We start from the raw sequence: 27,983 nt of genomic DNA on the forward strand, positions 1-27,983 counted from the left end.
GATGTTTGGAAACAAAAGGAAGGACTGAGGGAAAGTAACAAAGGAGAGCGTGAGGGAGAACCACCAGCAGTCCCCGAGGGAGGAGGGAGAGAGTGTCAGGCAGCCCTGGCAGCCGGCCTCGCGGTCACACATTCCAAAGCGGCACAAATGGGAGGCCCCGGAGCCTTGAGGAGCAGTCGGTGTTGAGGAAACGGTAAAGGGGAAATGACATTGCGTACCAGCAGCAAGGCAGCCTCAGAACCTTTTTACACATCCGCCACGCTCCTCACAGCCCGGCTCTCCTGCTCCCCATCCTCTCCCCGTGAGCCTGGCCCCGTGCTGGCTCTGGGTGATTTCTCCTCCCTCCTCCCCACTCACCTTCTGCACCCTGCAGGCTCTCACCTCCCTTCCACCTTGTGCCGCTCCCCTTACCACCGTACCTGACGCACCCCAGCCCGGACCTGAGACCAGACGGAGCACACCGAGGAACCTTCCTCCTCGGAAGGAAAAGGAGGGCAAGCGCTGCAAGGCCTTGTTGTCCAGTGTTGTTTTTCCTTTTATGCTTGTCCCACTGCACGTATGGTTACGGGCACGTTCACATGTGGTTTCCTGCCTAGTCCTCTTGGGAGCACGGGCAGGCAAGCAGCCTGCTCAGAGTCACATAGGCAGTTTGATGTGGAGTTAGAGGAGCCTGGAGCACGTCTGCTGGCTCCAAGTCCATTGTGCTTGTCCCATGGCCCCATGGGAGGGGAAGGGGTCCAGGCTAGACAGTGGACAGGCTCTTGTGTCCACCCCCTGCAGGGCTCTGGAAGGGGAAGCTCACCGTGTGCTGTTTGGGTTTGTGCCTAAGACACCAGAGGAGCTCCAGGTCATGCCCGGGAACATCGTCTTTGTCTTGAAGAAGGGCAATGATAACTGGGCTACGGTCATGTTCAACGGGCAGGTATTCAGAGGATCAGGGCGTGGTGTTTTTGGGCATGGGATCCTGGCAGCAAATGGCAGAGCTTTCTGAGGAGCAGTACCTACTACCTTATTTGCAGACCAGCTACTTTCTTTGATCTGTACGTCCGTCCCTCCCCCACTGCTCTGGGCTGTTTTGTGGTATGTGTACTGATGAGCACATCTTTATTTTCCCCTTTGTGATTCCATGATGTTGCACTGCAGAAGGGGCTTGTTCCCTGCAACTACCTTGAACCAGTTGAGCTATTGATCCATCCTCAGCAGCAGTCCGAGGTAATGTAATACCAAGGCCTGACCCACTTCCCTCCCTTGATTGACAGATCTCTCTGAGAAGGGGAGAAGAACAGTGTGAAAGAGGCGCTGTCACAATCACTGAAGAAAGACTCACTAGTCCTGAGCCTGCCTTAAGTTGGCAACAGCTGCCCAGAGCTGAACCTGGGGATGAAAGAAAAACCTAGACGTGCTGAGTGGAGGCATCTGCAGGACCTATCGGGCCCACCCACCTTCATGATTCCTCCTGGGCAGGGGTGACTTGACCAAAGCCTATAGTATATGAAGATTAGGTCATCCCAGATGTGTCCTCTTCACCTGGAAGAAGCATATTTAATGTGTTGGCTTGTGAAATACCATTAAAAAAAAAGAGCACTGCTTTAGAACACTGAATCAGAGGCCTTACCAGCCACTGCTTCTGAAGCTGTGGTATACCACCCTCTCCATCACCCCTCAAAGGCCTGCCCTTCTGCCAGGCCTGGTGAGAGGTTTTAGTGGATCTGAGCAGCCATGTAGATGTCTGATGGCCCTGGAACCTGTCTCTCTCTAGGCTGCAACCAGTTGTCCTCTGTGGGCTTGGCCCCCGCTGGTCAGAGTCACTATATATAGATGACTTGAAAAGTTTTAAATGCCATGCAAATAAGAAGTGGAATTTTTCCTTTGAAGGGGCGAGACGTGGAGTGAGAGGGTGAGCTAAGAGCTCAGGGTCCTACCCCGTCTTCACCGGATTTCCAATGTGGCTGAAAAGGGTGATTATGCAGCAAGGGCCTTTTAGGTGGGGCTTAGGATTCTTATTACTACTATGATTTGTTTTTACCAAGCCAACCCTGCCTCCCCTTTTAACCAACACTTTCTTTAGTCTCTCCTGAGTTACCTGAATGTTACCACCACTCCAACTTTTAGGAAGTCATTTGCATCTGGCTCTTTTCCATGGGGGTCTCAGAGTCTGCCCCTTCCCCCCCACTTCTACCCCTGCCTAAGAACTGTCTGCCTGAAGGTTCTCACAGTCTCTTCCTGTCACCTCCAGGAGGAAACCTCCCCAGAGTCTGATATTCCAGCTCCTCCCAGTTCTGATGCTCCTGGAAGACCCCACTTGACACCAGGTTAGTGTCCCTGGAGCAACATCCTAGACCTGGGTGCAGGAGAGCTCCAGGCTGCTTCCTGATGGTAGTTGCCCTTCCAGCCTTGCGGGAAATTCTGGTTTCTTCTCCCAGCATGCCACTCAGCTTATGATCACACAGCCCCAGAGCCCCATCTGTCCTGCACCATCCACCCACCCACAACATAGGAAATCGATGTCCTTTCTCTCTACCTGCTCCAGAACATTCAGAGGACTTGGGTAAAGTAGCTAGTTTCGGGGGGGCAGTGAGTCTCCCAATTCAAGTAGTCACCAAACCCCTCCGTCATTAAGTACTGAAACCAAGTCCCATGAGGAAAGGTTGAAGTAATTGCACAAGTTTATCTCAGAGGGGGATGGAGTGGCTCTTTTCAAATATCTGAGGAGCTCTATCTGGAAAAGAAACTGCTCTGCAGATCCCCAGGGATGAACGAAGGACCAAGGGGAAGATGTGAAAGGAAGACTCTGCTGATGTGTGGAGAGGGCTGCATTGGGAGTAAGGGCCTTTTCACTAAGGCAGTTGAAGCAGATTCTGAATAAACGCTTGGTAGAAATGTGTTGAATAGGTGGTTTGTCCAGATGCTAGGCTGATGATCGTCATGCCCACCTGATCATCAGAATCACTTGGGATGCTCCCCACCCCCATTTGTATTTTGAAAAATGTCAAACCTACAGAAAGTTGAAAGTATAGTACAATAAACACCAGAATACCTTTTATCTAAACTCACCACTTGTTAACATTTTGTGCCATGCACTTGCCCTGTCCCTCTCTCCATATATAAATTTTTTTTCAAGTGGCTCAGCCACTTGAAAGTAAGTTCCGGACTCATGACACTTCACCCTACACTTCAGCATGTATCTCCTGAGAACAAGGACATTCTTCTGCATAACCACAATACAATTCGTATATCTAGGACATTTAACATTAATATCATATTATAGAATGTATATTTCATATTCAAATTTCTCCAGTTGCCCCCCAAAACGTCCTTGATAGCTTTTCTGTTTTTATCTTTTCTGTCTAGCGGCCCATCAAATATCACATATTAACCTAGGAGGATTTTAAGAATGTAGATTCCTAGGCCTTTGATTCTGATTTTTTAGGACTGGAATTGGGCTTAGGAATCTGTATTTCTAGAAGAAACTTCCCAAGTGATTCTAATCATCAGCTGTGTTTGAGATCAGTGGTCTTTTTTGATCATGCACCCCCATATAGTGAATATCTTTATGCATACTTCTTTTATATAAATTATATGCATACTGCTATATTAATATATTACGTATATTAGAAAACAAACAAAAAAATAAAGGACAAAGTAAAAATAAGTGGTTCTAATATTTCTTCTTGTGGCTCCTTGGCTCGTCTCGCATTCCCTGCTTTCTGTTGCTTTGGAGTCCACTGGTTTAACTGACGTTTGGGATCTCTGCTAACCCCACGGGCTGGTCAGGACGCGATGGTCCTTTGATAATTACCTATCTGCTCCCTAGAAGCAGAGGCTGTGTCCGTTTGTGTGTTCATCGCTTTACCCTTCACATTTCCCCAGAGCGAGATTTCCTCCACAGTTTAGTAAGGTTAATAATCACCCCAGAGATTAAAGGGTAAGAAGTTGGGTGCCCTGTGCTAAGAAGTTTCATTCTGTGTGTGGCAGGGGCTTGCCAAGAGTGTTCATTCATCATCTTTTTTTTTGTTTTACTCCTTACCTTCTCCATTTAGGTCAGAAAGAAAAAGAAGAGCCCAAGGTAACATTTTTTTCCTTGTACTATTTCAAGTGGTAGAGAATGGAAGAGCTTAGGCTGTCACCTTGGGCATGTCTCCCTGGATTCCAGAAAGAGTCTCAAAGGAAGGGTAGACCAGTTGTCACCACATGCACACAGACCATGGGCTAGGGAGCCCCCGTCAGCTACCTCCCCCACCCCCACGCACACATTTCCTACTAGCCCACAGCTGGTGGGCCAGAGCTCACTCAGTGGAAATTCCTGTCCAAGCAAGAGTTGAGCTAGAGGACCTCTGAAAGCCCTTCATGATACTGTGGAATCGGTTACTTATTGGCCTTCTCCCTGCTACACAGAGCACTCCCTGCGGTCCAGGACGTTGCTAAGAGGAAGCTTCAGACACTCACGAGTTCCCTTTGCTTCCTCTCCCCTCAGGAAGTCAAGTTCAGTGTTCCCATGCCCTACACACTCAAGGTGCACTATAAGTACACGGTGGTCATGGTGACTCAGCCCGGGCTCCCCTACAGCCAGGTCCGGGACATGGTGGCTAAGAAACTGGACCTCCTGCCAGAACACACTAAGCTGAGGTGAGTTCCATGCAGGTAGCAGTTGGGGGTACAGCTAGGAACCTGGTGCTGGCCTGGAGGACAGAAGAGGAGGATGGTTTTGCACCGATGTTCTCTGACTTGTTTCCACTCATTATCTCTACCCAGCTATCGGCCTCGGGACAGCAATGAGCTGGCGCCCCTCTCAGAAGATAACATGAAGGCTGCCTGGGGCCAAGTGAAAAACTACTGCCTGACCCTGTGGTGTGAGAACACAGTGGTGAGTGCAGGGAACTCAAGGGCACCTAAGGTCGTGTTTCAATTGGGCCACTTCCTCAACAATTCAACATTTATCAAGCACTTTCTGTGGGCCTGGCACTGTGCTCGGTGTTGGGGATACGTGGGTAACAAGCCACAGCTCTGCCTCTCTTTCATCTGCATCCTCACCCCAGTTGCAGCCAGGAAAGGGTTTCTCACAAGAGCAGAGCAGGCCCAGGAGCCCACAGAAAGCCTTGAGTCCCTTCCACCTGCTGCCACCTCTAACTGTTTCAAAGTTTAGGCCCATCACTCTCAAGCAAAGCTGGAATGAAGTCATAGCTGGGGACTGACCTCGTAGCCATTCTTCACCGGAACTTTCCAGGGGGAAGAGCACTTGAGAGTAAAAAGAAAATAGTGAGCATTTATTTCACAGAGATGATTTGGATAACAACCTCCTACCAAGAGCAAGCATCTATTGAGAACCTCCTACATGCGGGATACTATGCTAAGTGCTCTCTGTGTGTTAATGCTTATAATCCCCACAACTCTAGGAGGTAGGTATTGTTAGCCCATTTTATAGTTTAGGTAACAAGGCAAAGAGAGGTCAACTTGACCAAGATTACACAGCTCGTCAGAGCGGAGCCAGGGCTCAGGCGGGCTTTGTCACTCCAGAGCCTGCCTTATTCTTGAGCACCTCGCTGTACTGACGGTACAAGCGCAGGTTATCCACAGGCCCCAAGGTCTAGAAAAGTTAACTGACTTTCCCGTAAGAATAAAGGGAGTCAGGAGCAACTTTAGAGGCTAGAAGTAGTAGCTGCAAGGTAACACTCTTCGACTTCCTCCCTTAGTCTCTAAGGGAAAAGTTGCCATTTCTTTTTGTTGTTGATGTTAATTTCCTCCCACAACCATGGCCCCTGAAAACCACCCATCTGCTTTCTGTCAACATACTTTTTTGTTTGCCTTTTATGTAATTTCATATAAGTGGACTGTACAGAATACATATATATATATATTTTGTGTTTTAATAGTCCATTTCTTTTGATTGCTAAATGGTATTTCATTGTACGGAGACCACAATTTGCTTATTCATTCACCTGTTGGTGGACGTTTGGGTTGTTTCCAGTGTTTGTCTAGTGATATTTATTCTTCAACAAACATTTGCTGAGCGCTTACTGCTCTCTAGATAGCCACTGGAGATTTAAAAACTAATAAGACACAGGCCCTTCTGGTGGAGAAGACAAAGGCAAACAAATGGTTACGAAGCATGCCTTAAGTAAACTGATGGAGATGCACAAATGGCATACTGTGTTATGTAGGCACATGGGAGGGTATCTCACCCCAAAATGCTGGAGGGAAGTGGGACAAGTCAGTAGTCCCTAGAGAAAATGATGCTGAAATTGTCTTGAAGCTTAGCCTTACAATGGTAAAGAGAAATTAGCAAGGTGGAGGACGTTAGGATACATTATATGGATGAAGAGAACAGAGGGAAGATCGTAAGAGTGAGCATAGTGGGCGAAGGGGCTCAGCGTTACTGGACACAACAGGGAGAGTGGTGGGAGACAAGACAGGACAGGCAACAGGGCCAGGTCATGGGAGGCCTTGTACACTGCTGCACTAGGATGATGTGAGCAGGGGAGAAAATAGTTAGGTCTTGCTTTGGACCAATGATTCGTGGAGCATATGAGCTAGGCAGGGAGCTCAGCCAGGCTGGCCAGTGGGCTTCCTCTGAGGCATCAGCTACCCATCCAGAGTCCTGGGGCTGCGGAGTCCGGACACAGAGTTAAATGGGACGTGATCTCCACTGATCAAATCTGTGTTAACTGGGGTCCCTATGACAGCTTCAGTTTGCCCTCCACTAACCTGTGTTTTCTGCTTTAGCATTTTTAGACTGTGGCATCTGCAGTTCTATCAATCTAGGGGGTATCAAATTAAACAATTCATATATGAGTCCTTCTGAGAGCTATTTTTCACCCACAAGTGGATCTGAGACCATGGAAATGACCACACCGGGAAAGCTACTACAGACCACCTAGGCCTTGGGGCCACAGTGGGAGGCACAGTCCCTCGTCCAAACCCTCATCCCCACAGCTGGGCAGGGGTGTCTGCTTTAGTAGGAAAGGGTCTCTCCGGTAGATTCTCACTCAAATAAAAGACAAATGTTTGCTGGGGGGACAAAAAAAGAGTGGGAGAGGAAGAACTAAAGAAGATGGGCCTGGAGGAAGGCCCTGTAATAAATTCCACGTCAGTGGTATCTAAGAATTCAGAAAATTGCCTTCAGCAAGCAGAGCCACTGGAGCTGAGACCTCTGGTGCCTCTAGCTGAGAGGAGAGGCCCCAGGCCCCTGGGGTAAGAATCAGTGCCGGTGTCAGGGGTCCCCTGAAAGTTTCACAGGTCCCTCTAGGTTTTCCAACTGTGTCTTTGGACTAATCTCTTTAAGTATTGTCTTAAAAGGATTCTGCCTAGTAGTAGTTCAGCTCTAAATGTGAACTACTTCACTTAAAAGGTTTTTATTTTTAATTATTGTTAATTTTTGTCCTTCGAAGAGAGCTTCCATCTATTTAGCAGCTGTATGCGGCTAACCCTCCCCAAACTGCCAACACAGTCTTTTTGGAACTCAATCTAGCCTCAAAGGTCATTGTTTCACTCGTAGCAAGTCAGGGTGTTCTCATTCACTTACTAGGAGAGAAGGAAAATGAACTAACATTTATTAAGTATCTACTCTATGCAGGCACACTTATTAACCAAGTTTAAATATTTATATATCTATTTAGAATAGTACTGTCACAGAGTAAGTGCTCAACAATTGTCAGCTATTATTACTCTGCATCATCTCATTTCATTCTTCCAGCCTCAATTTCAGGTGAGGAAAGTGAGGTTCAGAGTGGTTACACTGCCTGCTCATGGACATACAGCCGGTAAGCAGTAGAGCAGTGGAGTGGACAGACCTAGGTCTTTGGACTCCTTAGGGCCATTTCCACCTTACTGAACTACCTTTCAGTAAAGAGGATCTGCCAAGGTTGGAACAAACGGCATCAGGAAACTAGAACTTTCAACACTCAGTACAGCATTTAGCCAAGAAGGGTTTCCAACACTGATTTGTTAAATCTTAAGATTCTCATCTCTAGAAACTGCATTTTCCTCCTCCTTTTCAACATTTGTGGGTCAAAAGTGACCATAATGGTAACTAAGATGTGTAATTACATGTATAAAAAAGTAAAGCCTTTTTCATGGCCTTAGAAAGATCGTAGGTGCTGCACAGTGGATCTCAAACTTTGGCAAGTATCAGAATTAGCTAGAGGGCTTGTTAAAACACAGATTGCTGGGCCCCATCTGCAGGGAGTTCATGATTTAATAGGTTTGGGATGGAGCCCAAACTGTGCATTTCTAACAAGGTCCCTGTGTTGTGGGTGCTGGGGAAGAAGCGCGGATTTGGAGTTAGAAACCCAGGTTTGACTTTGGGTTATGTCACTTGTGACTCAACCTCTGTTTCTAGATCTGAAAAGAAGTAACAATAGTACCTACTTTCTTCAGGACGACTGTAAGGTTTCAGTAAGATTTTAAGCCTATGTGGTCCTGCAGACCTTTTGATTTCATTTATCGGACCGGTCAACTAGTAGTCATAAAGCACATACCAGGTCTATGCTAGGCACTGATCACAAACTTGCCTGTAGGAGTTTACATCCCAGGTGCTACAGTGACATTCACTGATTGATTCCTTTAGTGATGTTCAGTGTTCACCAGCTAGGAAGTAACGAAAACTAACAGGCCCTTTATTATTTCAGGGTGACCAAGGCTTCCCAGATGAACCCAAGGAAAGTGAAAAATCTGATGCTAATAACCAGATAAAAGAACCTCAGATTAAGGAAGGGAGCCAAGTGGTAGCACTCTTTAGTTATGAGGCTACCCAACCAGAAGACCTGGAGTTTCTGGAAGGGGACATAATCCTGGTTTTATCAATGGGTAAGTGCTACTCCTGGATTATAGAGACTAATTTACGTGTTAGCAGAAATAAATTCAAGGGCAGAGAGGAAAACATCAACAACCTACAAACCAAACTTTAGCCAATGGTTTCAACCTCCTTCCTAGTTTTCAGCTGGAGGGAGCAAAATTAAGTGCTCTGATGGGCAGGGAAGCAATAAATGGCAGACTTAGATAACATTTTGATTATTAAAGATAGCTATGTTTTGGAAGCCATGGATTCTCATTCCCAGAGTTAATGAATTGGAAGGTGACTGGAATCATTTTGCCTTTGTACCAAGCCATATGATACTTATCTTCTGCAAACCATTATTCTTTGAATTGATGTACTTTTCGAAGATGAGGGAAGGGGGTAAATTTTGCCTTAAAAGCAGGTATTCAGAATTGCTCTGGCGACTTTCCTGATTCTGTTAGGAATCAAACACATTAAAAATTGAAATAGTAAGTGGAGGATCTAACTTAGTGCTTCTCAAACTTCAGTATTCCCAGAAGTTTAACAAACTTTGGAGAGTTTGTTAAATAAACTTCCTTGCCCCAGCTCCCAGAGATTCTAATTCAGGTCTGGGGTGGGGCCCACAAATCTGCATTTCTAACAAGCTTCCAGGTGATGCTGGTCTACTGAATCTACTGAGAAGCACTGTTCTAACTCATGGTTTGACATAGTCTTATTTCTCTACCTGGAAACAAATGCGAGTCGCATCAAAAGCTTTGTTCGCATGGCTGAAATATTATTAGCAATGCAAAGTAGTGAAAAACAAATACTATTATCAGTTATAACAAAATCCATCAGATTAAGAAATGACAGTGGGAGGGGCTGGCCCGGTGGCACAAGCAGTTAAGTGCGCCCGCTCCACTGTGGCGGCACGGGGTTCGCCGGTTCAGATCCCGGGCGCGCACCGATGCACTGCTTGGCGGTGTCCCATATAAATTGGAGGAAGATGGGCACAGATGTTAGCCCAGGGCCCGTCTTCCTCAGCAAAAAAAAAAAAAGAAAAAAGAGGAGGATTGGCAGATGTTAGCACAGGGCTGATCTCACAAAAAAAAATAAATGACAGTGGGAGATTTTAAAGTTAATGGGGTAGAAGGTGAATATACTCACCCTCAAGTGTGTGGCAATTAACTCAAAATATGAGTAATGAAACATAGAAGCAGGGTGCACTGGTAGTGTGTATCTTCTGACAAGAGAGAATGCAAACTCAATGGTAAGAATTTGGTTTGGTAACTCCCAGTGCCATTTTCTAGGTGTCAGTATCAATCAACAAGGTAAATTGTCCAGAGATTTTTTGGGGGAAGGAAGGGGTGAGATAAAAGAGAACACACTGAAAAACCTTCTGAGTAGATATGGAGAGAAAGTGGAGTACTCCTTACTGTAATATGTACAAAAGTCTAAGTCAGTTTAATTCAGGAAGTACCCATATATTTTGAAACTTTACCATAATGCTTAAATAGAAAACAGAGTTCAGCATAAACATGGGTGGGAGTGGGGGTGAATTCAACTGTATTCAACAGTTATGAGATGGTTTCACTCATAAAATTTCTTAAACTTTCATGTGAATCACCTGGGAATCTTGTTAAAATGAATTCCAACTCAGGTTTGGGGTGGGGCCTGAGATTTTGCATTTCTAATGTGCTCCCAGGATCCAGGACAGGTAAATGATTCCAGTCTATAACTCACATTATAAGTAGGAAGGATCAAGACAGTGGTTTGCAATTAGAATTACCTGAGGGAACTTGAGAAAAAATTCTGATGTTCAGCTACACCCCACACAAATTAAAGCAATTTCTGGGGACAGGACCCAACCACCAGTGCTCTAATGTCTGATCTAGATGTCTTACATCCAAAGATGAACCTCAAAACTGGTTTTGTGGTCTGGTAGGTGCGCTTTGGAGCACGTCATACCTAAGCTATTGGCAGAATGGCCCTGAACAAACTATTAATCTCTCTGGCTCTCCTTATCCTTAGTAAAACAGGGATAATATCTACAACTGAGTTATTATAAAGTCTGAGTGTATATATATCCTAGTACAGTGCCTGTACTTTATTAAAGGCTCAAAATAGGAGCTATTAAAATCCTTATATTTTACAAACAGGGACTAAACCTATCACTAGCTCCAACTATCATTCACTAGTGAACATTTATTATTAATATATTTAACCAATGGCATGTCCCTTTCCAGTAGTCAAAACAAAGATTCCCAACTGAACTCAGATAAAACTCTCTCCTTTGTTAAAATATCGTTATCTAAAGATTCATTGTTCAATTTCTTTCTTCTTATTTCTCTGGCAACTTTTTGAAAAATCTTATTGATTCTTCTGCATTTTACTCCTCCATTATCATGTCTAATGCAGAAACCAATAAAAAGATGGCTAAGTCCTTTGTCCACTGTTAACGCAAATCACCTTCCAATACAGACTTCTCCCCATTAGCACGATCGGGGGTGGAGGACTTGACAAAAGATCTGTGTGGACTATCTAGAGGAGATCATTTTCTGTATTAGTTTTAGAAATCAATGTCTACTTTTCCTTTTATCAGTGAATGAAGAGTGGCTGGAAGGGGAGTGCAAAGGGAAGGCTGGTATTTTCCCCAAAGCTTTTGTTGGAGAACATGCAACTACAGACTTGGAAAGCACTCCTAGAGGAGTCTAAGATGTTTCACAACCTACAAGCTGAAGAAAAGGGAGTACTATCATTTGCAAGGTTTAGCATGCCTCTGCAGTACACTGTACCAAGAAGTTACTGTTTGGAAGCGCTATCTAATCTACTTTTCCCTGTTAATATTTAATCTAATAAACAACCATGTGAGAATTTAGGATGATGATTACCCTGGGGGTGGGGTGAGGGAAGTGGTTGGAATTGTCTGGAAGGGCATGAGGGGGGCTTCTAGGGTGCTGATAATCTGTTTCTGGCTGAGAGCTGGCTACCCGGATGTGTGCACTTTGTGAAAATTCACTGAGTTGTTCACTTATTATTGATGTACTTCTCTGTATGTGTGATACCTCAATAAAAAACTTACACAAACAAGACAGCCAGAGTGCAGGCCCAATGCCTAAGTGTAAATATTCTTATTCCTGAACCATTATTGTCACAGACTCCTAGGGCGTGAAGTAACCTTACAGGTAATTCGGACAGCACACACACATACAAAATTAACTTTTCTTTTTTTTGTTAAAAGTCTCGTGGCTTAAACAGAACCTAGACTGAGTTAGGTTCCCATGGAATACAGCTTTCAATTCCACAGAGAATTAAAATACTAGAATTACATTCATGCCTTCTCAGAGAGGGACATTTGTTAAGAGTTCAATACTGAATATATGCCACTAACACTTAAATGATGAAAAGAAGCTGCATTCAAGGAAGCCAGTTGTTAGCAGTATCCTATTAGCTAACATTTTATAATATTTACTATACTAATATACATGATAGAATACTATAGTTTTATTTTGGTTACCATTTAACCAAATGGCCCAGTTTTTCAGGGTTAACTTGAGTGAAGGATTCTATAAATACTAGACCTTAGGATGTGGCCTTAATTCCTCTCCCTCCCTTCTTCTTGAAGAGTATGTATGGCTTTGTTAACAATTTTTCAAGTGTGTAAGTGCTTGTGAAAAGCAGAGTCAGGAAATGAAGTGTAGACTGAGTCGGGTGAAAGGGTAGCTAGTCAGTGTGAACACACAGACCATTAAGCTATGGCACGGCTCACAGCACACTGCTGAAGGCCCGGTTGGCTACCACTGGAAATTTTGGACACAACTCAAAGAAATGCAACCCTAAAGCTAAGAAGACCAATTACTGTTATTGCAAATGAGACTTAGTGAATTTTATAGGCCAAAAGGATAAACTATCTCTAAATTGCCTTATTAACAGTGACAACAGGGATAAAAATGGTGGGTTGTTAACTCCTTTGCATAAGCCATTCTTTATTAAACAAAAGAATTTTGACAATCATTTTCTTTCTACTCATCCCTTTGCATACAATGCACACAGGTTTGGAATGCTACTAAAAGCAAAAATAACCCTAAAGCATATTTGATTTCTGACCATCTTTGCTTTCCCCTAGGTGATTTGTGAGCAGTTAAATTCTTGCTTTTTAAGTTGGATTTTCTTTTAGGATAGAAAAGAAACAATCTATACACAGATCTGGTTGGAGAGAACATGGTTTAATTAAAGGCAAAGCTGATTTCAGCAGCTGCAGGTCTTGCACAGACAGACCAAAACAAAACTAAACAAAAAAGAAAACACAAAAGAAAGTTTACTACACAAAACCAGTATCTGCTGAAGATTCTCCTCTCCCTCCTCATTACTCAACATTGAGGATGATAAGGCGAGGAACCCTACCCCAAGAGTCAGGAAACATTCCAAACACCAAATTCTCATGCAGAAATGGGGCTGTAGATGGGACCTGGGTACTACTGGGAGTGATGGTGAACCTGGTTAGCTTGTCTAGGGTGCAAGAATCAGTGACAGTTCAAACACTGGAATGTTGCAGCTGCCTGAATGCAGAGCTCAAACACACCAAGAGGGGAAAGGTAGTAGGGAAGGTGGCTTGGCAGGGAGGGAACAGGAGAAAGGTAGACACAGGGAAGGGGATGGAGAGAAGCACGAAGGGTTTCATATTGCCATTGAGTGGGGGGCATCACCCTTTCAGACCTTTCAAAAAAACAAAACAAAAACAAAAAAACCCAAACACCATGTCAAATTAAAAGAGCAATAATGTAACACAGGGCTCCAACCACTCTCTCCAAAGAGCAATGAGCATTAATCTCACCCCTTTTCATTGCTGGGGTTGCCCAGACTCCAGGGACAACCGGGGCTCCTGGATGTGCTTTGCTCTGCAGCTGTTTTCCAGCTCATAAGTCCCACACTAACGCCACACACTCATACACAACACCCCTCCCCTCCGGGAGAGCAGATGGGCGTGTGTGTGCACACAAACACTCACACATACACACAAAGGAGAGACCTCCCAGAAAATAAACCCTACCACTAGCACAGCAACTGGACATTTAGATTGTTTCCATAATTTCCCCTTAAAATATTACTTTTCCAGGAAATGACTAACAGAAATGCTGTCCTTCTGTTTCTACACAAGAAAATTTTCAGTCCTCTTTCCTTCTAATAAATATCAAATAAAAGTTTATTTTCCTTTCTTTCGCCTTTTCCAGAATGGACTTCGTTGTGTTTTCTTCTGTGCGTGACGCACACGTGTCCGTGTTGTCTTGAACTTCACTCCCAAAGTGGAGGCTGGGAGACTGCGGCTGGGCAGGGGTCGGGCCCCTCTGTGGGTTATGCAGACGCCACTGCTTCCTTCCTCTTCAGACTGTATTTTGGGCCCCAACTGCTGGACCCCATGCTGTTGCTTCTTGGCGAGATGTTGTACATATTAGGAATAAAGACAATTACTAGCATACAGCATAGGGTAGAAAAGGGATGGAGGTAGGGACAGGAGGAGATGGGTGGTTAAGTGGGATGGGGGCACAAAAACCAACCAAAAAATAACCACACTGAAAGCTTCTACCTATTAAAATGTGTCAGGCCATGAATGGACTAGCCTGCCTTCTGTGAGACTGCTTGCTATGCTACCGTAAAATGTACGGGGATCAAAAACGTTAATTTAAAATCCTACAGCAGTCATCTGCTAGTCCAGCCCAGCACCACCACCCACACTGCATCGAATGGGGCTCAAGCACCTACAGAGTGAAGGGCATTTCCTGCTGGAATCTCCAGCAGGAGGGCCTACCAGAACCTTCTGTGTGAAAGTTGAGGCCTTGTACTCTCCCTTATGGAACACTCCCACTGGCTGAAGAGGTCAGTTTCCCCATCCTGTCACCACCAACCTCTCACAGGAGCAGTGAACGGGGCTTTCCTTGCTACACACTGATTAGAAGAAGCACATCTGTGTGTGGAAGAATTCAGTGTGATATTTTACTACTGAGTAATAACAGTAATAAAAGATGTTTAGGAATAATTTCAACTACATTCTCAGTCAGCAAAGCAATCATTAATGGATTCCTATTTATTCCCCAAAGAGGAAAAAAGGACTGAGAAGTTCCCATTGGCTTCTCCCACCTGCCTTCCCGTCTCAGCTTTCACTTCCCATGTGGCTGGGGACATGCACGATGGAGAAGGTGAGAGGCGGTGATATCAGGTAACTGAGTGAGACAAACAGCAGTTCCTCTCTCCCTCCGGAAGGCCCCGAGGGGACGGAGAGTTCCTGATGGTTTTTTCTTTTTGTTGCACTGCAGACATTTCGTGCACACTCAGTGGGCTGGTGGAACACTTACACCCTCTCGACAGCAAGAAACAGAAAAGAGGGCTGCCACCTGCAGAGGACTGTGTGGGCCAGTCCTGCAAACCCAACATGCCATGGTTTATGAAGCCTTCATTCCCAGGGATGCCACTGTGGCCTCAATGTGGAGGGTTCATGGTGCCTTGTCCCCGCTGCTGTTTCTGCTTCTGCTGCATTAACAGCTGCTCCAGAGCGGAAGGTCCAGGATGCATCATGGAACTGGACCAGATAGACTGAAAAACAGCCCAGAGCTTGTCAGCAGAGGTCAAATGCCTTGTTGTCTGAAAGGAATTTGTTTTTCAATCCCACCCAAATATAAAGACATATATGTCCCAAGATGCCCAACCCCCTAAAAAAAATCCAGCTATTAGAAAAAATCATTGTAAGACTGTCTTCAAGACTAGTTAGTTTCCATTGAGATTATTTTAAACCAGCAAAGGTGAAAGTACGTTTTATACAGTCTTTCTACTAAAACTCAGCTCCATCTGGGACCACAGAGTATTTATTATAAAGGTTTTAGGCAGATGAAACATTACTAAAATTAGATACCCTTCTTTTACTGGCTCAGAAAAGGCTTAAATCAAACATTCCAAGATGAATCAGAACTTTCTTAGCCTTAGAATGCAACTAAAATCTTTGTGTTTCTGTCCCCCTGAAGATACTGCTTTATCACTAGTGAATTCACAAATTAAAAAAAAAAAATCCCATTCAAGAATTTTATAAGGCAGACCACATTTCTAGGACTTTGCTACATATGTGCTATGAATTAATTCTAGGGGCCTTAGGAATAAGCCTAGTTATGTGAATGAAAGCAGAGGCATCCCTTGTGGTTCTTGTTCCTGAAATCCACTCACCTTTAGGCTTTCCATGAGGACAGCAGAGGAATCCTCCATGGAGGGGCCATGGCCTGTCCAGGTGCCACTTGGAGTGCTGGCCTGATGCCAGCTGCTCTCAGAGGATGTTGTTGCTGAGAGATAATCAATGCCAAACCCACCCATGGCTAAGGGATAAAAAGAGATAAGAATTCAAGATGTTCTATTATTGCCACATCAAAAGCCAGGGAAGGATAGAGTAAGTTATTTCACTTTTGCTAGGCAATCAAGTCTGGATCTCACCTGGCTTATCAGTTTTCCACCGATCTGCAGTTCTCCTATCTCTGTTATCTGGAGTCCCAATGGGTCCAAAATTGGAGAAGGGCACAGAATTATGGTTGTGTGTTGGAGGGGAGCTTGGCAGGCTGCTTGGGTTAGAGGAATGAGGAGATTGGCTGGCTGGTGTTGAATGATCTATTAAATAATAACAACATAGCATGTGAAATATAAGATGTTTCACAAACATACCAAAAGCAAAAGTTTCCTGTATATCTGATCACTTAAATTCTACTAAAAATAACCACAGGGCTTTACAGGAAAGGCAAAATAAGGGCCCCAAAAGGGACTCTGCCAGATCCACTAATCTGTTTTACTGCACATATCTAACACACATTCCTTGCCTTACAAAAAAAAAAGCAAAATCAAACAGTATACAATTCTGTCATGTGCATGCACTATTTTGGCATACTATTTCAGATAAGTATCTACTGGTCTTCTCTATCAGAAATAGAATTCCCTAACCTTAAGAATTACTATTAAATCAGACTCCATTTATAAAATAGATGATAAATCTCTATTTTAAAAAGTGCAACTTTTCCTGCAAAGAATGAATATCTACAAACAAAAGAGCTGGAAACCTTAAGATAGAACCCATATTTTTCTTGATTACAACTTTGCTGGTTACTGAGGATGTAAAAAGCTTTTTTAGTGGCATTTATTATGTGAACTGGTTCATCAGGCTTCTTTTTTCCTGTTTTCTTTCAGAAGTTACTTTAAAAATAAACAAACATTTATAATTACAAAATCATACTCTTAATCAATTTGAATGTATAGGAAATGCAAGGTCTGTAATTGAAAGACTAGTCAATACCTGAACTGGCAGGAAGTGATGGAGACCACGGAGTCCCTTCAAAAAGGGAGTACAGTGATGTTTCCTGGGGGGCCATCGAGGGATTAAGTTCTGCTTTGGAGCTGGTTGTCAGGTTTTTCCCATATACCTCATTGAACACACTGTTATTTGGGTATCTTTCCTGAAAGACAGTGACAACTAAGTTACAAATTCACTCCAAGGGAACAGATTTAAGAAAATGTCATGTTCATGGATGCTTGATACACCTTAAGCTTTTCTTAGCAAGACAAACTTTTGAAGGCTTTTATTTCGGTTTCTTTCAGTTTTCCTATTAAAATCACTTTCCCTTTGCTTTCTCTCATCCTTTATTTTGCTCTATTTAAACCACCCAGGTTAAACCGAATAATTTATTTGGCTGAACAACAGAGCCCTAAGGATTTCAATATTAATGAGAAGTTAAAGGGTTCAAACTTACAACATACAAGTCTCTAGTGTACACCAATCAGAGGGAGAGGGGGTAAAATCAAATATCCAGAAGACACTAATATGTGGAAGAGAAAGGAAAGAGGAAAATAGACGTGCTAAAATAGAATGGGAAAGAAAATACCGGCCAACAATAAAAGCACAAAGCAAGATTCTTCACTGTTTACCCACCTGATTAAGAGAGAATCCGGTGAGGGACAGGAAAGATGATGAATGTGACATGAGCTCTGAGGGCTTCTCCAATAAGGATTTCTTCAGAGTCCCCAAAAAAAAAAAAAGGTAGTTAAATTATGCCTTACATTTTCTTAATATTAATCTTAAGATACTATACAACCAAAGTAAAACACCACAATTTAAGCATACTTGTATTCACCCACCATGTACAATGTTAGGCTTAGAAGATGTGAGTTCAAATCTGTTAATACCATGACACCAGCTAAGTGCCAATTGTCACAGGCGAGTCAGAGAGAACCTTCCTTGATCATTACCTCTAATCTAGCACAGAGATCCTGGCAGGGACTAGAGACCCTGGAAAATGGCAGTTCTGAGTGCTTACTAGGCACGAATCACAGGAATCTCCTTGTCAATAGCTGCATTTAAAATACTTTCAAAAGATGCAGAATCGATCTGGCACTGTTTTCTCCCCAAATTTTGAAAACATTGACATTAATGACTTAAAAAAAGTCTTTCAAATCCATTTGACAACTGGTTTTGTTAACATGGTTCCTAGGCAGCTCTATTCATGTTATATAATAGTTGCTGAAGTGAAGCTTACATTTACTGGCCCTAAGAAAGTTATTAGGAAAAAAAAAAGCTGACTCTCTGATGCTCCCTGGCATTGAACAGGTGGTCAACAAAGCATTTATTAAACATCTACTACATGCAAGGCATTTTCACACACATTATATCATTAACAATGTTAAATATAGGAAGGGTTACAGTCAATGTTTTTTTAAACATGAAAAAAAAAAAACCCCACTCTAAAGCCCCCCGGCCCCCTGTTCTACCATCAGCTTCATTTCCAGTGGAAGGGGAAAGCACAACAGGAACTAATGGGGTAGGAAATAAGTGGACAGAGAGGCACTCCCCCTAGTCCCTTAAGCCACCTCAACAGAAAAGCAGCAGAAAGGCAAACATAGAGGCAACAGGATTGCAGCTGGGCTTTCCCCAACCCCCGGGGCGCTGTCGTGGCACTACTGTTGTTCACATTTCTAGGGGATCTTTTATTTCTGCCAGCTTGGGGGAAAAAGTGGGATGTCTCTATGGCCACTCACCCGGGCAAATTCTTAAGGGAACTTCAAGTGCCAGGGATGGCAGCTCCTGTCATGAGTGTCATTAATAAGCTTTTATTTCTCATAATACTAAAATCAATGCATTTTAATGTTATGAATGCTTTCTTGCCCCATGTTTATGGGAAAGACACAGCAAGAAAGTAAAACTCAGAACTGTTTTATGTTTTATTAAGATGGAGTGAAGGGAGGAGGGAAAAAAACCTCATAGCACACATCTTTCTTCCCATCTTTTTTATACTCCCTCACCTTAGTAAAATATAATGTAAACATTGATAAGTGTAGAGAATGACATCCTTGGAAATGCAGACTGGGTTCTAGAAGATTATTTTTAAACGAGACCACTCATTAATTCTTAGACTTTATTTTATGTCATCCTAGTTATTTATCTCTGTATTCACTCATTTATGGCACTCCAACAATGTTTATAAATAGAATCCTCTTCATTTTCACTCATTCTGTTTATGAATCTGGCTCTGAATTTAGATCAGGGCTCTTGGTTAACCAAATAGAAAAGAGCCATGTACTGTTCAATAACGTCAGTAAAAAAAAAAAACTAGAACATACTTCATTTCATATTTTGAATACATGAGGAAAAAAAAATCTCACTGCTTCTAAGCAAGATTAAATGACATTTGAAATTCCTGGGTCCAGATGGAAGTGTCACCTGAAAAGTAAGTTACTTTGCCAGCATCACATCTTGTGTGTGACCAGCCCTGCAGGATGCTTTCTGGATAACACGTATAACAAAGCCATGACTCTAAGATGTGGAGGAACTATGGAGTCAGAAATGTTTTGTCATGTTCTACTATCATTTGAAGGTTAGTTTGGGCAATCAAGAAATAAGTTTTACAATTCTGTAAAGGAAAGCCCCAGAAAAAAGCAATCACCAAGTACTATAAAATCTTAGTACAGAAGCTGGGGTTAGAACAAGAAGAATTATGTCAAATACATACAAAGAGGCTTCGTCCAGGAAGAGAGGCGAGAGGCCCCAGCAAAGCTGGGTAAAGATCAGGAGGGTTAGAAAAAATCAGCTCTTCCTCTTCCTCCAAGGCAGCCAGACTCTTTAACAGGTCCGGAGGAAGCAGAGGGGAGCTCTTGGGGTCCTAATGACAGAAAGGATCACAGTGAGATGCAATAAGGGATGATAAAACACAAAGGAGTAGTAACATGATTAGAGGGACTGAAGGCAACTAAAGTCAAGAAGGAAGAAGCTATTAATAGCGAGCCAGTACTATTAAAGAGGAAAAGGCTCTGAGACACAAAAGCAAAGCAAGGACAACGGTAGTGAAAGATCAAGACAAGAGAAAGAAGCAAAAATACTGACAAACATAAAGCAGAACACAGAAGGTTAATGTGCCTAGTGAGTAAAACAATGCAATGGAGCAAAGTGATTAGCATGTCTTGTGCTAACAGAGAAACAGTTCTTTTTCAGTTATAAACACACCTGTTTCTCATGAAAAGGCAAAGAAGGGGAACTCCACTATCAAAGATAACTAACTGGCTGACTTTGTTCCTCTCAGAAAGCAATTTGTATAAACACGTGGTAAACCTATTTTTAAACTTAGATGATTCAGCCCAACAGCGAGGAGCTTTGTCTCAGAATTCTCTAACATGCTGTGTTAGAGATTTCTGCACGATTTCTCTGCCAGACCACCACAGTTCAAAATCAGTAACAGAATTCTTCAGCTCCCTCAAAGCAAACATACTGTACAATTGTGAAGAGGAGACCAAGAGCTGCACTCATTATTCAGCAGCATTCTGTAGCACTAATGAATCAGAATGACCTCTATAAACATTTACTTGGGAAATTCAAAGGAACGGACACATACCTCAAATGGCATCCTGGGTACAGGATCCTGCTCTGGACGGAAGACTCCTGGTGACCGTTTGCCCCTGCGATCCATATTTGCTTGCTGTGCCATTACAGCTCTGTTATCAGCCATGCTGTAGGAAGAATCCCAATAGAATTCTGGGACCTTGACTTCTGAGGGATTATGGTTATATGGCTCCATGGGAAAAGGCTTCATTTTTTTCTCTAGAGGCTGTTGCTGCATTACAGGAGGTTGCAATGACGGCTCGAACAGTTTTATGGGGTCTTGGGTCTGAAGGTAGTAGGGCTGTTTCACAGGCATGATTTTCCCTAATGGGCCTTGAACCTGAGGGGGATTCCACAGCTGTTTGGAGGCATCTGCCTGTTGATACTAAAAAAAGAGATGCCTGTCATCAAGATGAGGATAAAATGAAATGTTACTTACACTCAGTAATCAGAATCACAGAATGAACTTGAGAGATTTTACAACCAACAAACCTCTAGGCAATGCAGCAGGTTCTTTTACCCTTTAGGTGTTCAATACACAGAGCTTTCTGAGAATAGATTATGGGCATCGAACTCATATTCTCTTTCAATTCAATTATTTAAGAGGTTTAATGAATGAGAGAGAGAGAGTTTCTCCCTCCTGCTTCAAGTGCCGTGGGGGATGACAGTATTTAAGATTGGTGTCATATCTATCCTAACACCTCATCAAAATTATGATTCTATTTCTCTTCTGTAGTTTATGTTCAAATAGGAGAGAATTATTTACAGAAAATACTTTTCTATAAAGCAGACAAGTAGTAGCAGCAAGGAATGATAGTTAAGATCTATTATCCTTTACAAAAGTAAAAAGGAAAACATTTGAACTTTCCTAAACAGCAAAGACAATACTTTTGTATTCCCATAATCATTACAAACCTAAGCAAGAAGTATCTGAAAGCCTAACTAATATTTTTAATTAACCAAACACTGAATAATTTCCCCCCTCCTTATTTTAGTCTTCCCATCGTCCTTACTGGAGCTGAACAGTACCCACAACTGTAACTTACCTGCTGGAATCCAGAGTGGTGAGGAGGGCTTTTCCCCAAAGCCGGCACGGCTTTTGTAGGGGACTGCTGTTGCTGAGCTAGGGCTTGAACCTGCAACTGGCTTGTAGACTGTGCTGTTGGCTGAGCTGGTAAAGATGTGAGAGGTTGCTGGGAAGGTGGCTGTGGTTGTTGAGGTCCCTGGTTCATTGGCCCTGGTCCAGAGGGCCGTTGCTGGCTGTAAGGAATGTGGGACTGTTTCCCAGCTTGCACCTGGTTTCCTGCTGGAGAGTGAGCTGTAGGCTGAAGAAAGGTTCCTGGGACAGAAACACCAGCTGGGAAGGTGTAACCTGAGCCCATAGAAAATGCCACAGGAGGGGGGATAACATATGTTGGGGGCGGGAACCCTTCAAAACAGAAGAACATAGCTTTAGTTCCAAAGAAACTTAGCTAAAGAAAGGCAAAAATAAGTTATTTTGTGGTGGGGTAGGGAAGAGGTCTTCAATAAATTATAAAAGGCAGGGACCAACTCCATCAGGTAAGATGGATCAAGTGTCAATTTTTAACTCGACTTCAAAGATTAAATATAGACTATTGGCTGCTACTTCTACCCACTGAAGAAACTGGAGTGTTCTAAAGGTGGTTTCTTAAATGCCATGTTTAGTGATAGGATTTCCTTCATGATAACAAACATGCTCTTGTATATAAACTACAGAGAAAGAGTTCAAAAATAATTTCATAAGCATTAGGGAAAAGAGAACTTCCTTTTACCTTTTAACATTATGGTTTAGTAATGTCACTATGATAGAGTATAAATTACTCAATGAGTGAATAGAAACTCCTACACAGATGGGATTAAATAAAAGAAATAACAAAACAAATATTTACCTGGCCGGCTGGGAAGAGGAGGGAAGGCTCCAGGGTGATGAATGGGGATGAACTGGGAGTTACTTGCTTGACTTGGGGTTTGAGTTACAGGTGTTTTCCTGGCTTCGGACACCGGGGTCTTTCTTAGTTCTGTCTGAGATTTTACCTATGACCAACAGAAGTAAAACTATCTATAATAATCTGAAATTCAACTGTGTCAGAAAGAAGCACCTACTCTAAGAATTTAAAACCCCATTATGTCAAAAAAAAAAAGTATATTCTGAAGATATTTAAATTCACCTAAATTAAAAATGGGAAAAATCAAAACGAATTATTTAATTGTCAATAAAAGATATAAGGGCTTAGTTTTACTAGTATAATTATTTTTCTTTTACAAAACTATAAAAATACAAAGGACATGAGAGTTCATTTGTTTTACAAATGAGACACCTGATGCCAACAGGTTAAAAATACCTGCCTATCATCTTAAGCCACCTGTTATGGGCTCCAGAGCCCTTTATAGTCTAATTTATTAAATAACATACATGAATTATGAATAAATAATGACTAGTAACACACAGGTGAGATACTTTCGCCCTCAGGTTAATTTCATCCAGGCAGCCTTAAGTGTAGCAGTCAGGCATCCACCCTCCACCCTGCAACCCTACCACCCTTCAGAATAGATAAGGATACGTTTAGCATTAAGGAACAGGCCCTGAGATCCTACATATGGAGCGAGAGAGAAGTAGGGGCCATATGCACTGCTCAAAACGAATAAAATGAGAGAAAATAGAAAGCATTTATAGGAAACTTGGGAAGAGGTACAGAGGGTGGTGATATACTGATTACTGTCAGCCTTTCTTTAATCATCTATAAGCAGATTTAAGAGGGATGAGAGATCAGAAAGATTTTATTTTCAGTCTGGACCTTGTTGGGAGGCAGTTACAGAGAATGGAGGCAGAGCAGGCAGGAAATGCTGGACTCTTTATCCCTACCACACTGGCCCTTCAGCTTTATTGTTCATGTGGTCTTTTCTTTGCCTTTCCCCATCTCTGCCTCTGTGCCTTTTCTCAATTTCTATCATGTTTTTCTCTCTTTGTTTCCCCCCCTACTATTAATCTTAAATAAACTATTATGTTCTTATTTCTCCCTTTCCCCCCAAAAAACCCTGTGAGGAAAATACATTGAAAGTACTATTTATTTGCAAGCAGCCTTCAATAATTTAAGGTTTGCATGCCTATTGCAAACAAATACATTTGCCAAATTGTGTTAACAAATCAAATGGTTCCTTAGGTATTTATTCAAACATTAATGGTATTATTAAAACCAGCACAGAGTATATGAAATCATTTTATCTCACTGAAAAGATTTAAAAAAAAAAGCCACAAATAACCAAGCAGTGTTTATCTTTTCTCTTCCCAGTAAGAGACTTGGGTTCTTGCTTTACAAATTCCCATGAGCTAGAATACTGAAGTGATAACCAGTGCTACTGGTTGGGACAGGTATAAAGGTCAAAGAAAATAGCCTCATCTTTTTCCAAGAATAATATTTTATTTTGTATAGTGAATCTGAAAAAAAAAAATCATATAAGCCTTAAGAGACTCCTGGTTCTACTGGATCTATAAAAGACCCCAAATTTCCTACTATAACATTTACAAATGGCAATTATACCTTCCAAAAAATATACAAATTCTTTGTGGAACTGACAGCTCTAAACTGGTCACTTCAAACCACTTAAATTGGAAAGAACTGACAAAAATGTCAAATCAAGTTGAGATTTTTTTCATTCATATTATAATTCCCAAGAGTTGATGAAATAACCATCTACCATAACTCTTTACATGACCTTACTATGCAGCATTCAAAGAATGCATTCAAGCTTCCAGAATAGAAATTCTCAAGGCTTTAGGAACAAAATGAAAAATCTTGCCTTTTGTGTGAGCCTTCCTCTACCTGCTTTATAGTTCAAATACAGCTTACCTGCACTGCCACATTCTGCTTTCCTGTTTCCTGTAACTTTTCTAAGGTGCATTTCTTGGTGTCTGTTTTCCTCTTGGTGGTGTCCTTCTTGCCATCATTCTTAGTTACAGTTATTCCTTTGCTATAGTCCCTTCTCACCTCTTTGGGAGGAAAACTTCTTCCTTGGTCTCTGTTTACTTCTCGTGGCTTAATGTTCTCTTTGAAGGTGACCACTGGTTTCTCTCCTGTGTCACAGCTGTTGCTTAGATTTCGGCCCGTAGACAGCACTGATTTCAGCCCTGGGTTCCCATCCACAGCCAGTGACTCTATCATGGATGTTTCTTGCAGAATGAGGTTCTCTTTGGCTTCACTGGGATCTTCCAGTATTAACTCTGGGATTTCTGTGATAAACAACAATTTCCCTACCTCATTTTCACACTGAATCAGCCTAAAAAAGTAAAAATAAATCCATATATGAAAAACACAAATCTAAAAAACAATAACAATTGAAGTGTATGGATCCAACAGTCAATACAATCCCAGCCCTAAAAACTTGGAAATGGCAAGGCGTAACAATGTGGATTCAGGTAATACGAAAAGTAGTTATGTAGAAACTCAGATGCTCATTATCACACTTAACATCACCACAACATATTCTAATGTTTTCTAATAATTACAGCTACATTTACTGAGCATGTTTTAAGCACAAGGCACTAGACTAGGTCCTTGAATTAGCTATCTATAATTCTTATTTTATAGGTGTGAAAACTGAAGCTCAGAGGTAGTAAGTTCATTCACGCATGCAACCATTTAAGTGCTTATAGTATGATAGAAACTTGAATACAAGAATGAATACGATATAATTACTGACTTTGGAAAGATTATAATCAATTAAGAAGATCCCAAGGACACAAATTTGGGGAAGTGGCAGAACTAGAAACTGAATTCAAACCTATCTGACTCTAAAACCTGTGCCCGTTCCTCTACACCAATTACCATATCTGCTCTGTCTTTAACTAGCCACTAGCAACATCCTGGTCTGTCCTGACTGAAACTGCCCACTGTGCCCCTGTCAATACAAATCACCCTAACTGTGAACATACAATTTAGTTAGATTTACAGAGATGTTTATAAACTAGAGCAGAAGCTCATGATAAACAAGGGAGACAAGGCCAATTCCTCTACAAGAGGCTGTGTTATGGGACGAATAGAGATTTACGAGTATACTTAGGGTGATAATTTGACATTGTGTCACCAACATTTGAGAAAAGAGTTTATAATTAATAAGCATTATACCAAAGCCTAAAACACATGGGGGGTGTGCACATGTATTTGATAAGGAATACCTTGGCTGATTATCGGCGATCCACTTGCCTATAGAGATCAAGCGCTGCTGTCGTATTTGTCGTTGCTGACCCTCTTTGTCTCCTGTAATACCCTGGTGGCCTTTGGAAAAATCCAAGTTCCTAAAATTGATATAACCAAATTACAGAAAATTAAACTGCTAGATATTTTCCAGGCAACCAAATTCACCTAATTAACTGCAATGGCTTCAGATTTTTCCAAACATGCCAGCTACTTCATGTCATCAACTGCATTTGTTTGAAAGTATGCTCCTAAAGACAATATACAAATTCACTATATTAACATATTTTTTACTTATATTTCACTTTCTAATTGAGGAGCTCAAATAAATCACAACCTTTTATTAGGAAAGATTCTTTTCTTGTAAGAATAAAGTTTTCATTAACATTTACCTTGCATTCTAAGTAATTTGCTTGAAATGACCATGGCAATGTTAAGGGTCTCTGAGATGCCTATTCTAATAAATAGTATTAATATTTATATTCTATATATATTCTAATAAATATATATTCTAATAAAAAGTATTAATCTATCCACTTTAGGGAGGCCCAATCTAAATCAGAAAAATGTGTAAATATCAGAAAGTATATAGACCAAAAAACTCATTGAAACTAGAAAGGTAAATCAACCTGAAAAAAATAAGGATTTCTCAAATTTCTTCACCTTAAATTCAATATACTGTATCCATTTTTTTCCAAAAGAATCTAAAAATTGCCAGGCAGTAGCTAGACACTAAGTACACAGATAAATGAGAAATAGTCCCTACCTTAAGGAACAAATAATTATGATTTAATCTGACAAGTATTATAATAAAAACCAATAAAAGAATAAGATAGCATAGTAAAAGGAGGGTTAGTTCCTTCTGATAAGCTCTGAAAAGGTTTCACAGAGCAAATGATACCTGAGCTGGAACTTAGACAGGTATGGCTAAGTGCTTACAGGTTGGTAAGGGAAGAGCAGAAGAGGAAAAGTGAACGTTCTAGGTATAGCATGAACAAAGTTTCGGAGGAATAAAAATCCAGAGCTATTCAAGAATAAGACATAGTGAATGTACAGTATGTATTAGTATTGAGATGGCAGGGGTTGAAAGTGGCAGAAAACATGGCTGAAAGACTAAGTACTAGATAGTGACAGAAAATATGGCTGAAAAACTAAGCCTTTGGACATGAACCTAAAAAAGATATTGGAGCAACTGGAGATGGGTAAATTGTATTAGTAATGGGACATCATCAGGTCTATACTTTAAAAATATAACTGTGGGGCCGGCCTGGTGGCATGGCGGTTAAATTCGTGTGCTCTGATTGGGTGGCCTGGGGTTTGCAGGTTCGGATCCCCGGCGCGGACTGATGCACCACTTATCAAGCCATGCTGTGGCGGCATCCCGTATAAAGTAGAGGAAGATGGACACAGATGTTAGCCCAGGGCCAATCTTTCTCAGCAAAAAGAGGATTGGCAACAGATGTTAGCTCAGGGCTAACCTTTCTCATACACAAAAAATATATATCTATATATAACTGTGGAAGCAGGGTAGAAATGGACTATTAGAAGGAGAGGGACTATAAATAGAGAGGTTGATTAGGAAGCTTTTTTATACTCCAGGTAAATGGTAATAAAAGCCTGAACTATGGGGAAATAGGTGAAAGGAGTTAGATCTAAGATGCACTTTGGACACAGAATTACAAAGACTTGGTGAGAAAAATTAACAGAAATAAGGATTTTTCAGATTTCTAACTTGTTCATGTAGGTAGATAATGGCACAGAGACAAAGAAAGAAGATCATTTTTTTGCTGACCAAATAAGAAAATATAAGCTCATTTTTGGTCATGTTAAAGTTTGAAATGCATAAGGGAGATCAGATTGTTAGAAATATGAGTCCAAACTCCCAAAGAAGTCAGAAGTGAAAATTTTGGACTTCCTATCCATGAGACGAAAGCTCAAGACAAAGGGATGGATTTGATCACCAAGAGAATGGAGCAAGTGGGAAGGAAAGGGCAAGGAGAGAACCCTGGAGAATATCAATCAATATTCCGAGGGTTCTGGCACAAAAGAAAGAGTGAGAGATTGAGTGTTATCCAAGGATAAGAGAAGAGCTAAGGAAAAGAAGGTTTCACGAAAGAAGGGAATCAACAGA

The 27,983-nt window shown here is 41.9% G+C and overlaps 2 protein-coding genes across 7 annotated transcripts in view; one reads left to right on the plus strand and one right to left on the minus strand.

Annotated features, from left to right (window-relative positions):
• Positions 1 to 11,639, plus strand: part of NCF2 (neutrophil cytosolic factor 2) — a 30,387-nt gene extending 18,748 nt beyond the window's left edge. Inside the window, exons 8-15 of the mRNA XM_058539903.1 lie at positions 781 to 922; positions 1,144 to 1,212; positions 2,237 to 2,312; positions 4,041 to 4,066; positions 4,475 to 4,626; positions 4,753 to 4,864; positions 8,625 to 8,802; positions 11,355 to 11,639. Of these exons, the coding sequence (XP_058395886.1) occupies positions 781 to 922; positions 1,144 to 1,212; positions 2,237 to 2,312; positions 4,041 to 4,066; positions 4,475 to 4,626; positions 4,753 to 4,864; positions 8,625 to 8,802; positions 11,355 to 11,467 (868 nt within the window). The 3' untranslated portion in view covers positions 11,468 to 11,639. The remainder of the gene's footprint in view (positions 1 to 780; positions 923 to 1,143; positions 1,213 to 2,236; positions 2,313 to 4,040; positions 4,067 to 4,474; positions 4,627 to 4,752; positions 4,865 to 8,624; positions 8,803 to 11,354) is intronic.
• A 3,184-nt stretch (positions 11,640 to 14,823) lies between these two features.
• The window catches only part of SMG7 (SMG7 nonsense mediated mRNA decay factor), an 81,616-nt gene continuing 68,456 nt past the window's right edge, over positions 14,824 to 27,983 (minus strand). For 3 of the 6 annotated variants that reach the window (XM_058539898.1, XM_058539896.1, XM_058539901.1), the window contains 11 exons: positions 25,834 to 25,953; positions 24,509 to 24,935; positions 22,550 to 22,694; positions 21,686 to 22,068; positions 20,653 to 21,024; positions 19,777 to 19,926; positions 17,703 to 17,783; positions 17,070 to 17,229; positions 16,223 to 16,393; positions 15,962 to 16,107; positions 14,824 to 15,340 (listed from right to left, as the gene is read on the minus strand). In XM_058539898.1, the coding sequence (XP_058395881.1) occupies positions 15,227 to 15,340; positions 15,962 to 16,107; positions 16,223 to 16,393; positions 17,070 to 17,229; positions 17,703 to 17,783; positions 19,777 to 19,926; positions 20,653 to 21,024; positions 21,686 to 22,068; positions 22,550 to 22,694; positions 24,509 to 24,935; positions 25,834 to 25,953 (2,269 nt within the window). In that variant the 3' untranslated portion in view covers positions 14,824 to 15,226. The remainder of the gene's footprint in view (positions 15,341 to 15,961; positions 16,108 to 16,222; positions 16,394 to 17,069; positions 17,230 to 17,702; positions 17,784 to 19,776; positions 19,927 to 20,652; positions 21,025 to 21,685; positions 22,069 to 22,549; positions 22,695 to 24,508; positions 24,936 to 25,833; positions 25,954 to 27,983) is intronic. The other 3 variants (XM_058539899.1, XM_058539902.1, XM_058539900.1) reach the window with 3 other exon arrangements.

The sequence above is a fragment of the Diceros bicornis genome, chromosome 4 (assembly GCF_020826845.1).
Source record: "Diceros bicornis minor isolate mBicDic1 chromosome 4, mDicBic1.mat.cur, whole genome shotgun sequence".
Classification (NCBI taxonomy): domain Eukaryota; kingdom Metazoa; phylum Chordata; class Mammalia; order Perissodactyla; family Rhinocerotidae; genus Diceros; species Diceros bicornis.